Here is a 14982-nt window from a genome sequence, read left to right as displayed (position 1 = left end):
TTGACAATTATGTGCTGGTCCTGAGCATTGGAAACCACTGGCTCAAATTAAGCACTGGCTCTTTCAGAGATGTGATCTCTCCTACTTCTCTAACGTTCTTTCCTTCCTAGTTTGAGAGAAGGGTGTGGGGGGTGAGCAGATCATGAAAATAGATTACATTAAAATGTTTACCATGCACAGCAACCCGTTGGGTTTGGGTGGCTTAATTATTCATTATGTTACGGTGGCCAGTGTGTTTTTGTTTTCGTTACATGAAAGTGCTTTGTGTGCCTTTTAAAACAAAATCCACGTGTTTGTGAGCAGGAACTTGCTCTAATGAGCTATTTTATCTGCATCCTTGTAATGGTGCCAGTGTGCTTCTTCAACAAACTTGAATAAAACACAATTATCGGAACAATAGTCCGTTGACTATGGACTGTGCACATTTGGTTAGTGTTTGCAGTGGACATCAATGAAAGAACATGATTTATTTCTTACAGTCTTGGTGGTGCCAGGCAGCAAGACAGCTTACTAATAGCATATTTATTATCTGTTATTATGTGAACCATCAGCCAGTGTCCATTTTGCAAATGTTTCAAATGCACCATTTTTAAACCAACATTACTCAAAGCCAATAGATGTGGTGTTGGCCAGCAGCCTTTTGGCAACTCTTTTTCTGTTTGTCATCGTTTCTGCAAGAGTTTGTTGTTCAGGAAACTGCCCGCCCCTCTGCAATAGGTCTCGCATTAGTGAAAGTTTAATCTATTGCAGTTGCAAATTATGTTTATTAGTCTTTTTTTCCCAGAAGTGTTTTTATTGGAAGTATGCTCAGTTGCACTCTTTTCTCCTTATAATTGCATTTAGGGTGCAGTGTCTTATGTGGCTAGTGGAGGTAACTTTACAACTCCACAGGGAACCTAGTAACAGCCTGTAGTACTGCACCCTTTCCTTGCTTAGTGGATTTTCTTTTATTACTTATGCTACTGCTGGGATATTTTTTGACATTAAAAAATAGCTCAAACTTTCACGAATGCGAGACCTATTGCATTGTAAATGCTTCTTTATTTGTACCGTCCCTCTCTGACTGTGATAAACAGCAAAATAAAGTCTTCCAACCGCTCATTGCAAATTGGACAGACAGTTGAATGGCTTACTTACAGCGGCCTGTTCTGTGTCCGCCATTGGAAGAGGAAGCCAGCAACGGATCCGAGGTAGGCTCCATCATGGACAATCTGTTGGTCCGTCCAGACCTAAATCAGACAGGCAAACTAAATGTTTGGTGAAGAAGGTATTCCGGCGCTGTTGTGACTGAGGTCTGTCTCCCCCAAACTCTCAATAAGCCCCTTTGTTTCTACAGGTCTCGTGGGCCTCAAGAAAACCATGATCGAAAGCTGTATTAGGAAATGAGAAAGGCAAACTGCAGTCCTAAGACATGATAGGTGTATACTTACTCATACGACCAATAATAACCAGGTCTACTCATCAAAAGCGATCAATAGCCATAAACGGCTCAGGTGTTAATAAATTAAACCTAAAAATGGCCATAAACGTGTGTGTGTGTGTGTGTGTGTATGTATGTGTGTGTGTGCTCCTATTTCTAGATGAGAACATCCATATATTTTTAATTGTAAATTATAATTAATTACTTTTTACCTGAATGAGGAAATTAATATGCATATTTTTATTTTGCAGGTGGTTAAAGCCCGAGTGAAAGAACTAATGATTCCAAGGTACAAGATTATTGTGCTAATCCATATAGGGCAGCTAAATGATCAGAGCATGCGCATTGGAAGCCGCTGCATTTGGGACCCTGCGAATGATACATTTTCGTCTTATGCTTTCAAGAACAGCTCCTTGTTTGCCGTCGCGAATGTCTATGCAGTTTACTATGAGTGAAAGGAGGTTGAGAACTTTGGGCTAACTGATAAAAGACACTACGGGGCATATCAACAAGGACCGGCGATAAATTATCGCTAAGCGCACTTAGCGCTAGGATAATTATCGCCGGGTAACGTGGAATTTTATAGCTGAGATAGCATGCTATCAGCAACGCTTATCTCAAAAGCGATAAAAATCCAAGTGCTAACTGCCAAATGTGAGATTATCGCTGGAAATTCAGCGATAATCTCACAAAGTTTGGTGATAGCTTGTTGATAGGACAGGGAAGACTTAGCCATGATATCCACCTTGCATAGGATATCATGGCTAAGTCAAACTAAAAGCAGGCGTAAGGAAAGTAGCGATAACCACGGTTAGTGCTACTTTTCTTATCGCTATGCCTGTTAGCGTGCCCATTGATAATCGGAGAAATGTCAGTTAGCTACATTTTTCCAGTTATTTTGGGACGAAATGCCCACTTTGCATCTCATTAGAGATGCAAAGTTGGGTGTCACGGGCAAGGGAGCTAATGCAAGGATTCACGCGATTGCGTGACCTTGCTGATAAGGCGATAAAATTATCTTTTCGTCTGAAAACGGACACAAAAGCGGCGATAATTTAAAATCGCCTCCTTGATGATATGCCCCTACATTTGCTAATGTATATTCAAGTTTATGAAATAGACATCTATAGAAAGATCAAATTGTACACCACGTTTATCAGAAACCATAATCATGTACACTCCTTGTTGAATTTACTAACTTTCAACTTAATTTAGTATTCTAGTCACTCTAAAATCAGGTCAAGAAATAAAAAAAATTAAATATGGACAATTAAACATGCTGAAACTGTGCACTTTATTGGCGAGTTTACATGACCAGGCTGGCCAAGAGATTTTTCTCACCAGTTTTGGGGCGAGGTTGATTCTATGAAACAGAAAAGTTTATCAAATATATAATATCAAAGAAAATAGAACAACTGTATATTTCCAGTTTGCTAACTCCCGTAACATTTAAAACTGCCTTCGTTTACCTGTTTTAAAATGTTAGGAGAATTGTTTCAACGGAAATGTTGCATTTTATTGCTGGTATGAAAATAATATTTGTTTACCATTATGTTCTGAAAATGATTTTTACAAAGACTGATGTATTGTCTAAACAAGAGTTTAATGTAGATTATTGATATTACCTTTATCATGTCATGTATAGTTATGAAAAGCACTGTAATATTATGTAAAAATGTATTTTAAACTATCTATACAAGAATCATAAATAGAGTAAGTTCATGTAGCAGACTTCAATCTTTGTTTTTTGTTCTGTATTTTGAAGAGGATTTATAATTTTCTTTTTGAAAGCAGGTTAAGATTTGTGTTTATGTTTTACAATTTTTTTGTTATGTGATGTAATATTTTATCTCATGTGCCTCACAACTCATTCTTGCCTTTGCCTGAAGATGTTTTAGGCTGATGTTTGTGTTACTCTTAAAATATAGAATTATTGATGGGCAACAATGGTTGGGTGGTCTAGCGGTCTGCCTCCCCTTGAAGTAAGTAAGATACGTGGAGACGCAGGTTTCTGAGTCTGTGACCCAGATCCAGATACCTGAAGCCAGCAAGGGACTATGCAGAAGCATCAAGGGAGGAGCAACACAGCTTATCAGTGGAGAGTTCCAACCTAGTGACTGGATGAGTCAGTGTAGACTTGCCTGGTCAGGGCTTCCCTCCCAGCAAACTGCCATTTGGGTTTTGCCAGACTTCCACGCCACAAATCAAGGGCCCACACTTCACACTAGCCTTTTTGGGATCACCAGGCCTCCATTTTCTGCTCTCACCGCCCCCCCCCCCCCCCTCATGATTGCCATCCATATGTGGCTCCTTTCTCCAAGTTGGAATTTGATAGATATAGAGGAGGTCCGTGTTAGCCCTTCTTTGCCCTTTACTCATTTTTGAATGCCCTATCTTCTCACAAATGTTTCTATAAAAGTAGAAAGAGGACTGGATGTTGCTCCTTAGGCGGTGTCCATTTTGAATTGGTCTATAGCTTGCCATCATAACCTTACCGCCCAACTCGACCTACACCCTTGCATCACTAACACGGAAACTAACTGGAAGACATCTCTTCCTGCCTCACCCTCTGGAGAACAGTCTTTGCTTATGAGCTTGAATGCACCTGGCACAACTGACTTTCTACAGCAGCGAAAACCTTGGATTGGCCTGATTCCAATCACTACTCCACAACCACTACTTATAGGTCAGACAACTCGGTCCACACTAGGTATCTAATGCAAAAAAAATATTAATGAAACTATGAATGAATATATACATATATGAATATAATACATATATATGCACTAAGATCCTAATGCAAAGTCATGTATCAAGAAGCCAACATGTAAATCAATATATGTGCCTTCCACGGCTCCACACTCCTCTCCACCACACAGCAACCCGAAAACCCATGACCTCTGTTTCATGCTGTGGACCACCCTAACTTGAAGCCACCCCCATACCTCCTTCTCTCTCCCTCGCTATGCAGAATGCCAACCTAGAGGTGCCTGCGTCTAGCATTCCCAAAGTACCTCTAGCCCCAACCGACCCGACAAGAGCAAAAGTACAATGGTGCCACATAATTCCTACTCCACTCCCTAACCAAGAAAGAAATATGTGGCAACCCGACCCTTGCTCTCACTAACCTATCCCCCTCTATTCTAGAAGGCCATACATATGGCAAATTGTACCTCATCACCCCCTCACTGAACGCTTTATCTATTATCAAACTAAATCAACGACTAACTCACTTGGAAAATCAACTTGATAAAGTCACGCATGGCATCAAAAACATCCTAATGATCCTCAAAACATATCTTGAGCTGGTCCAAATTCCACACATCCCCTCCTCCTGCATCATTAGTCAACCCACAGAATGTCTAAGTTCCAGCCTTATAGCTGGTTCACTACTCTTTTCAACAACCAAGCTCACAAGCCGAAAGGAAACAAGCCTGGCATGTCTCGAAGTGAAGCGACAGAGTAGGCCAAAGCCTATGACCTACCGCCAACCTGGGACAACCCCTCCTCCAATATCTGGGGGATCACTGGAATCTGGAGAGACCTCAACACTCCAAGAATTGCTAGTCTACCATGCACCACGTGAATATCCCCTGGCACACCCCGCTCAGAAGCTAAACAGCAGCAGACATATCAACTTCATGCTCATAAACTACAGCTCAGCAACTAAATATGCATCAGTTTTGGCTGGAGCCATCCTGAAGCACAACATTGACATCATGTTCATCCCAGAAACATGGCTAAATGAATTCTGTGGTCCAATCCATGACCTACTAGTCCCTCCCGGTTTCTCCGTCATCAAGATAGACGGAGAGGACCGCCACGGTGGTGGATTAGCCATCACCCACAGGAATAGCATTCTCATACTAACTAATTATGCATTGCTCACTAACCAACGACAACAACATAATCCTAGGTGGCTTGAATCTATGTTGAAATGATGAGAAAGACTCACTAATCCAGTCCTTAAATGAACTTATACTCAGCAAAGATCTTACTTAGCACTTCAATGGCCAAACTCATAACAGAGGCGCTTCCCTTGCCGCCATCATATCCCACAATGATACAGTAAGTATTGTTACCATTCTTCCAGTGGACTAGTCGGATCACCACACATTCTGTTCCAAATCAACCAAGCAGAAATACCCCCAATTCGCACTCAGGAAACTATCCAATGGTCTCATAATATAAGTCAGATTCCCCTAGCTGACCTAGAAGAAAGAATGATGTCACTACTGCCCTTCCTAACAGATAACCTCTCAACAGATTACCTTAAAACTCGCTACAACTCAACGATGACAGCAATCCTTTACCAAATATCCCCTTTGAAACTAAAAAACAAATTGAAATACTCCCTCGAGATCCTGGTTCAACAAAGACCTTTACTATGAGAGAAGGCGACTTAGAGCTGCAAAAAGACTCCAGAGAAAACAAAGTCCATAACCCATCTTCTACAACTCGGAGTGGAATGCAGTAAATACAAAAACATCATGAAGGAAAAGCTGCATTCTTCCGCAAAGCGCTCAATGAGGCAAAAAACCTTCCCAATTAACTTTTAGACATCATAAAGCACAAACCACTAAACCAGCAAAAAGAATCCTCATGTCTCTCAAGAACATTGTGACAAATTTGTGAAATTCTTTAGACAAAATCACGAAGATTGAGCTCTCCCTAGACCTTCACACACAACTATCCACTGAAATCTCTCTTATAATGGCAGGAAACTCCCCTTCGCTCTCCTCGAACTCCCAAGCAGTGTCCACTATCCCCGAGCACTCAGGGTGCAATCGATCCCAGGATTCCCCTCAACTCCTACAAGTTGGAAGATGTTCAACTTGCTCATGGGCAAGACATCTCAAAGATGATTGCTAATTGCAAGCCCTCTTCCCACTTTGCAACCCCTCTTCTGGCCTCCCTGGTTAAAAGTCGGAACCACGCCTTCGCCCCCCTCTGGACTAAAATACTTAACAGCTCCCTGAGCAACGGGGTTATGTCTGATTGTCTCAAACTAGGTGAAATCACTCCCCTGCTAAAAAGCTAGGCGCTGACCCGAATGAACTCAACAAGTTCAGGCCCATCTTCAACCTTCCCTTCCTGGCAACATTTTTTTGTTAAACGTGTTCACTCCCAACTCATCCAACACATTGACTCAAACAATTTTCTTGACTCATTCCAATTGGGTTTTAGGAAGGGATGCTGCACAGAGATGGCTATACTGAATATAGCAGATCACGTACACAAATCTCTGGATACTGATAGATGCGGCCTGCTCATCCTCTTAGACTTATCAGCGGACTTTGACATGGTCGACTTCAAGCTGCTTTTAAAAGCCCTCCAAACACAGATTGGAGCAGACAGCTTGGTTCTGAAACGGTTCACTTCATATCTTCATAAACGCCCCCAACAAATAAAAAGAAACAACTCGACCGCAGATACTTCCTCCATCACAAGGGTGTCCCCCAAGGCTCAGGGCTCTCACCTACACTCTTTTTTTAACAACAGATTGTATTGATTTTACATGATATATTCCGGGATGAGACCCGGAGGGTACACATTGATGCATATTTGTGACATTGCATATTTCGGATTGTTGTATCTGAAAAACAACTAAGAATAACAATAACAACCTTGCGCAGATCCACCCAAGTCCCACCCAGTTATAGACACACAATTGGATATGTAGTCCGAAGGGCTCACATAACCCTCACGTTCGTAGAAAGGCCAATCTCAGTACGGGGTTGTAGCTTATCATGGATCCGAGGTGATGAGGGGAGGTCATTTTATGCTTCGGTAATCTGCCCATCGCAACCATATTTTCACATGCTTCTGGGGACATCCCCTGGCCTGAAACACCGATATCTCTGCATTCATACATTCACCTATGGCCTTTTTCCATCGACTAATCCTCGGAGGAGATTCGCTCTTCCACTGCTGGGCAATATCCATCTTAGCGATGGTAACCGCCAAGAACAATAAGTGCTGCTTGTATCTATTCCCCCTGATACTATCTGTGCTGTGTAAGAACAGTAGCTTCGGATCAAGTGGTAGATCCCAAGCCAATACCTCACTCAGGCAAGCCGCCACCTCTGAGAATGGTTGTAATGCAGTACATGTATGTAGGAATGTCCCATCGTCTGTCCCACATCTCAAGCACATCGGGGAGTGGATGACACCCATCTTCCAAAGACGGAATCGGGTACAGTATACTCGGTGTAAATATTTGAACTGTATAAAGTGGTATCTTGTGGAACCTGCCGCACCTCTGGGGCTAGCTAGGGCCTCTGCCCAGTCATCATTCGTTATGGACGGCATGTTCTTCTCCCAGGCCTTTCTGGTCTTATGTAGTGTGGTATGATTGTGTGTTGTCAGGGTTTGATAGATCTGACAGATCTTATGTGCGCCTATGTCACCCATCAATAAGCTCCCTTCTAAGTGATGAAATTCGGGCAAGGCGTCAGTCAGTTGTAGTATGGGGGTTAGTGCATGCCTAAACTGAAGATATCTAAAGAATTGAGTATTGTGCAATCTAAACTATGTCTGGAGCTGTCGGAACAATTTCAGAGCTTTGCCTCGAATCACGTCCCCCAAGGTGGATATTCCCACTATGTCCCACCCTCGAAACTCCCCCCCTAGAGCTGCAACCGAGCGCAACATGGTGCCGTGCCACAGCAGGGTTGCATGGGTCAGGTGGCCGCGCCACCCCATCTTTTGGACCGTAGCCCGCCATAGTCGGATAACGGTGCTGCTGGTAGGGTTCTGAGCACTTTACAGAAGCTGAAGGAGTGGAACATTGCCATAAGGTCTAAAACAAACGCTGGGTCCGATGGTGAATTATATCACCATTCATTAACCACTTGCAGATGGGAGGCCGCGTAGAAGGCATAAATGTCTGCTGTCGCAATACCACCACAATACGTTGACTGCATGCACGTGTTTAGTGCCACACGCACAGCCCCGTCTTTCCAGAGAAATTTGTTATGTAAGGCATTTACCTGTCCGAACCAGGTCAGCGGGATGGCATATGGGAAGTTTTGGAGCCTGTAGAGTTTTCTGGGCAAGGGCACCATCTTAAAAATCACCGAACGCCTGTATAATGAGAGTGGAAGGGCAGACCAGACTGTTGTCTCGTCCTTAAGGCTTTTGAGAAGAAGGTTGATATTACGAGCCCACGAGATCTGAGGACATGGTGACATAAAGATACCAAGGTACTGAAATCCTGTAGTTGCGCGCAGCAACTGCTCGGCCCATTTCTCTCGGACCTGGTGCCCGCACACCGGAAATAGAACAGACTTGGCGGGGTTAGTGTGGAGCCCTGTGGTTTGATCAACAACGTGCAGGATCTGCAAGATACGTGGCCCGAGAACCACGGGTCGGTCATGAAGAAAATACATTATCCGCGTACAATGCAATGCAGTCCGATCTAGATGAGTCACAGTCCAAGCCCCTAAGCACCGGGTCACCACGCTCCCACACCGCCAGGGGTTCTATGGCAAGGGTGAACAATAACGATGACAGAGTGCAGCCCTGTCGTGTACCATGGGATATTAGAAATGGGGCAGACCGTTAGCCGGCAACCTGGACCAAGGTGGTAAGCCCTCTGTAAAGAAGGCGCACATTTGCTAGGAAGCGTAGGCCAAAGTTGAGGACATCTAGAAGGTGAAAGAGGTATGTCCAACTAAGAGAATCAAACGCCCTGTCGATGTCTCCAAGCAGCATGGCCGCAGGGCGTCCGAGCCCCGGGGCTCTAGCCATAGCGTTGTGTACGCGTCTGATGTTATGACATGTACAGCGGCGGGGTATAAATCCTGACTGGTCAGGATGGATCAGGTTGTGTATGCAGGATCAAAGGCGGTCAGCAAGGACCTTGCCCAGAAGCTTTGGCTCGAAATTAATAAGAGAGATAGGTCTATATGATGCGGGGTCCTCTGGCAGGTGTCCTGGCTTTAAAAATAAGACTATCGCCGCGTGTCGCCACTCCAGGGAAGGTTGGGACTGGTCGACGGCCTCCTGTAAGGCCCCGAGTAGGTGGGGGGGCCAGTATTATCATCACAATAGAGCAATCTAGGGTCAACTTGTAGACTAAATCAAGCAAAATGAGCACTTAACAGAATCATAATAAATAATAATGAATCCCATCAGCCACCAAAATAGCAGCCCACATCATTTGGGATCCGATAGCCCTTCCTGAGCCTCCAAGTCGATCAAGGCTGCCGACAGAACGGGCAACTGTAACCTCTCCATTCATCTAAGATGAGGTATGTGCCCTAAATCTTTTGTTGGCTACCTGATATATTAATGGTGGTGATGGAAGCAGTGCAGAAAAATGTGTAAAGTGATAGTGTTAAAATCATGTACTAGGGCAGAAACAACCTTTAATAATGTCTGTCCAAGTGACAATGTTAAAAACAGTGTCGAAGCAGTTTTAACAGAATAACTGCTCAAGTCCAAAAGAACACAAACGGTCTACATGTTTCAGCCTAAGGATAAAGTGGTAATCTGGCTTTCATCAGGACCAAAAAGAACCTGTGCTACTGCTGTATGTTTCGTGCAATTTCCAATAAAGTGAAAAACACCAAAGAGAAACAAATTAAACGACCTACTTGAGATAGGGTTCTCAAATACTCTCCTGTCTTTTTGTAGGAGAAATATCTCTTCAAATCCCGTCAAAAGTACGGGAGACCGCCTCACCTCACCTGGCGTCCGCTCAGATAAAAGAGGACCCGCTCTGTACGTCGGTACCTCGAAGTAAGGCCCAGTATAGTCATGTGCGATCTAAGGAATTCCATAGAGAAACCGTTAGGTCCGGGAGCCCGGCCGGGGTGTATGGCAGCCAATGCAACATTCAATTCGTCAATAGTAATTGGGGCATCAAGTAGGTCACGTGCCGAGTAGGATAATCTACGGGGGGGAATATCACGCAGAAATTAGTCTATGTCGGCCTCCGACAACAACTCCTGGCGCGTGTATAGGAGTGTGAAATAACGTGCGAACTCTGCAGCCACCGTCTCAGGAGAGGAGCACAGGGCCCCACTTTCATCCCGAAACACCGGTACATTGGCTGGGGACTTCTTTGCTTGGCATAATCTATGGAGCATTTGGCTAGATTTATCTCTCCATTGGTAGATTCTATGTTGAGATGCTAACCAAATTTCTTTGGTATCGCCCATAAGATGACGGTGTATGGACTGCTGTGCCTGTAATAGGATGCGTTTTAGTATGGGGCTCGGGTCGGTCACCTACACTCTTATTATCTGCATGGAACCCCTCAACTCCATACTCAAACAAGCAAACATCTCTTACCACCTTTATGCAGATGACACTCTGCTCTATTTAGAAATATCCTCACTTGAGGATTTACAACTGCTAAATTCAACTCTCATAGAAGTCCAAGACTGGCTATCACAAAGCCACCTGAAACTCAACCAAGATAAGATGGAAATCCTCCTCCTATCCAACAATGGACAGACCACCCAGGTCCAAGAGTGGCTAAAAACCATTGACGCTTTTAACTCCAAATTGTCTTTAGCTGACTCTGTAAAACCTCTGGGGATCGCCATGGACCCAAACCTAAGCCCACACATAAAAAAATACAGCGAAGAGTGCATTTTACAATCTAAAACTCCTTCACAAAATCAAGCCTTCCTCCCCGAATGATCTAAAAACCGCCACACAGGCTATGGTTCTGTCAAGACTGGACTACGTAAACGCCGCCCTCACTGGCACCGCAAAGGCACACCTGGTACCCCTAAGAGCCACAGTAAATGCTGCAGCAAGAATGATCACTAGAGTCAAAAGACACAATCACATCTCACCCTTCCTAAAAAATCTAAAATGGCTCCAGATTGAAGCCTGTTGCTTCTTCAAAACTGCTTGCCTCACTCACAAAGTCCTTCACACCGGGAGACCAGCCAGCCCTGCGTCTAAACTCACAAAGGCAGGCCAGACGAGAAATCTAAGGAGCACCAACACTCTGCAAAAAACATAAACAAAAACCCCTAGCATGCTGTTTCTCAGACAATGCTTCCAAAATCTGGAACTCCCTCCCAGTATATATCAGGATGAATCCCTTCTTTCAGGAGATTCAAAAGACAATTAAAATATCTCTTAATTTGGCACCTTAACCCTTCTGGCTCCAACGCTTAGCACAAAATCCGAATCTCATCTCAAAGCTCTTCCTGGAGCTGTATATTACGTTTGTTCCTGACTGATTTTTATGTGATCTGAGGGGAAGAAATAATTACAAAGAAGAGGAAGCAATACCAGGAAGGTAGTCATTTAGGGAGAAGTAAAATAGACCACTCATAAATACTTCTAACAAATGGAGCAAAATAGTGCTTGAGATATCTTTTAAAAGCCATTTACTGTAACCTATGGTAAGAGTGACTATAGAAATAAAGTTGGATGTAACACATATTTACTAATACATTTAATTTTAAATGCAAAAATAAAAGAGAGAGAGACTTAACCAATAGTGTACTCTGGCATTGTTATGTTCCACATAAGTGCGCAAATATAGGCTCAGGTAGTCACCAAAGCTTTCACCTATATTCTCCCCTACCATTACACTACATAACGGTTCTTAGTACTGACCTTTTACTTAGTTACAGCAATGTCCAAAGATGACATGGGGTTTCTCCGAAAAGCTTAAGCTTCATTCATTATGCATGAGGATTCTTGAAATCACAGCAGGGCAGCAGGCCTACCATCTCCTGCATAATAACTATCTATAAGGGTCATTCCTTCTGTCATCTTAGTCCGACATGACAAAGCAGGGTATATCCCCAGGGGGTGCCACTTTGGGTATATTTATACCATATCTTGCTGAGGTAGTCAGAGGAGAAAAGGACTGCCATGCTGACACACTGATGCGAGACGCTGAGGCTCCTGCATGCAGACACTCCAGCTCGCAGTGGTCTTATATCCCTTGCGAGGTGTCCATCTCAAGACCAAGACGGGGTCCCACAGTCTCTCACTTCAGGTAATGGGGTTGACTTTATCCTAGAGGGATTCTTGACTTTTACACACACATACATATTAGGTACACTTAGGTGCATTTATTAGGGTCGCATCGTAGGAGTTCGCATTCTACTGTCATGTATTTTCTATCCTTGCCTGCATTCATTGTTTTAGCATGACGGTAGAAATCTACCTTCCTTTTACTCTGTTAGTGCTTATAATCCTTTACATCTGTTACTGTCTAGTGGTTGTTTCAGCACACCCATATTTCACTAGAATGACGCTGGTTCAATAAATGATTATTGAAAAACGTCCCCACCGTTTATTCTGTGTATCTCTCTCAGACGAAGTGAGTACGAGTGACTGAGCAAAAAGTAGTACACGGTTTCCACGATCCTGAGGGATCAGGGTTGTCATGTTCGATAGTTGCCAAGAACTATTCTCTCCTTGGTAAGAGGGGTTTCTAGTGGCACTGTAAGCTAGCTGGTATACAGGCTAACATACCCGGTAGGGATGTCTAGATTCAGTCTGACACCAATCCTATAGTGTATGTTGTCTAAACATGCAGATCCTATATAGGTTTATAGGAACTACACAACAGCATGTTAAAGAAGCAAAAAATATAAATGGGTAGATTTACTGAAAACGAAATAGAAAGGGGGTAGAGGGTAAAATGATGCTTGGTTGTGTTAAAGATACGATCATCAGAAATAGGAAAAAATGATTATTTGCTTATAAATGAGTAGTTTATTCTATTTGATGCTCTAAATTGTTCATGTCAACCATAAGCTGCTACTTAACCGTCTGAATACTCTTGGCATTACGGATAAGGCGTTAGCATTGTTTTCTTCTTTTCTATCCGACAGGATACAATCAGTTGCCTTGGGCAACTACGCCTCCCCGTCCTTCACTCTCCTGTGTGGGGGGAATGTACCTTCTTATCCCGCAGTCTTTTTCCCGACAGGGAATCACAACGCGGTTGTTACAACAACCGCTTTGGGATTCCGCATACCATTACTCCGCAAGTCGGAACTACGACTTGCGGAGGGGGGGCGCTGGATGTTGAAATAGTATAATTTACTATTCCAACTCCAGTCTGTGCGGACAATAGGGAAGGTGTTGGATTTTAAATCCAACATCTCCCCCCCCTTCACAAGTCGTTGTTCCGACTTGCGGAGTAATGGTATGCGGAATCACAACGCGGTCGTTGTAACAACCGCGCTGTGATTACCTGGGGGGAAAAATATTCGTGGTAAACGTTATTTACCGTGTGGGGGTCTCTCAGGGATCATCCATGAGCCCTCCACTTTTTAATTTTAATGTATACGTGGCTGCACTAATCAGATCCTTCGGTACGGCATTAACATCCTATGCGGATGACACTCAAATTGTCCAGCCTGTCTGTAAAAATATCATGCCGCCTGTAAAAATATTAAGGGATTGCATGCTGGCAGTAGGCTCGCAGATGAGCATGCACTGCCTCAAGCTTAACTCAAGAAAAACGGAGATAATACTGTTTGGCAACTACTCCCCCAGCTGGTCACAGATTTGGTTGGCGGACAAACTGGGAGCAGTACCGATCCCGGTCCCTAAAGCTAAAAATCTGCGAGTGATTATAGATGAGAAACAGAACTTCGAAGCTCAAGTCGAAGCAGTTTCTTCATCCAGTTTTTTTCTACTCAAGGCGAATAAGAAAATCTTACCTTTGATCCCAGCAGAGAGCAGGAAAACTGTAGTCACATCCTTAGTCCTGTCCAAACTGGATCATTGCAATGGGCTCTATATTGGTTTAGCTGAGAAGCAGTTATAGAAGCTTCAGATGATCCAGAATGCTGCTGCAAGGCTCCTGCTGGGGATCCCCAAGTTTCAATCAGTGGGAAAGCATCTCTGGGGACTGCATTGGCTTCCAGTCAAGAGTTGTTTTAAGTTCAAGGCCTTATGTATCACATATAAGGTGCTACAAGGTACCGGTCCTCAGTTTTTGAGGCAGTCACTGCATTGGTACTCTCCAAACAGATGCCTCCGGTCAGAAGGGGCAAAACTGATGCTCTCTCAGAGATTCTCTCCCATTTCCATCAGAAGTCTCCCTTCTTTTACACCTTTCAGGAAAGCCCTCAAAGACCTGGTTATTCAATGAATAGTGCTCCAGCTCACTTCAGGACTGTTAGCACCAAAACACTGCTTGGTATTCGTGCGCTGTATACATTTTAATAACATAGCATTACATGGTGGCTGATTACAATTTACAGTATGACATAAAACATCAATTTCTCTTGGAGAAGGAAAATGTATGAATAATACAGTTGCATGTAACTGATTTATCTTACTAACAGTATGAGGATGATGATAATAATCATCATCAGCATAATGTTCGTATTTAACAAAGGTGCCTTTTGCTGAACAGACTGCATGAACAGAGTTAAACTGTTGCTGAATAGTGGTATGAAATCAAGACATAAGCTAATGTTGAAAGCATTGGACTGAAAAGGCACACACAGCAAAATATTGCATTGTAGATAGTTTTGTCTGAGGGCCAGTATTTTTGTTGCATCAAAGAATTTGTTTGTGAATAAAAAAAGATGTAAATCCAACCAAATTATATCTTG

At 43.4% G+C, this 14982-nt stretch overlaps 1 protein-coding gene across 2 annotated transcripts in view; it reads left to right on the top strand.

The window, feature by feature from the left end:
- The window catches only part of DYNLT5 (dynein light chain Tctex-type family member 5), an 80673-nt gene extending 68019 nt beyond the window's left edge, over positions 1–12654 (top strand). For both annotated transcript variants that reach the window (XM_085602343.1, XM_085602345.1), the window contains exon 5: positions 1672–12654. In XM_085602343.1, the coding sequence (XP_085458469.1) occupies positions 1672–1875 (204 nt within the window). In that variant the 3' untranslated portion in view covers positions 1876–12654. The remainder of the gene's footprint in view (positions 1–1671) is intronic.
- Positions 12655–14982: the final 2328 nt, after the last annotated feature.

This window comes from Triturus cristatus, chromosome 4_2 (genome assembly GCF_964204655.1).
Source record: "Triturus cristatus chromosome 4_2, aTriCri1.1, whole genome shotgun sequence".
Lineage (NCBI taxonomy): Eukaryota > Metazoa > Chordata > Amphibia > Caudata > Salamandridae > Triturus > Triturus cristatus.
The sequence above is the reverse complement of the archived record's forward strand: the minus strand, read 5'-3'. Positions and strand labels throughout refer to the sequence as shown.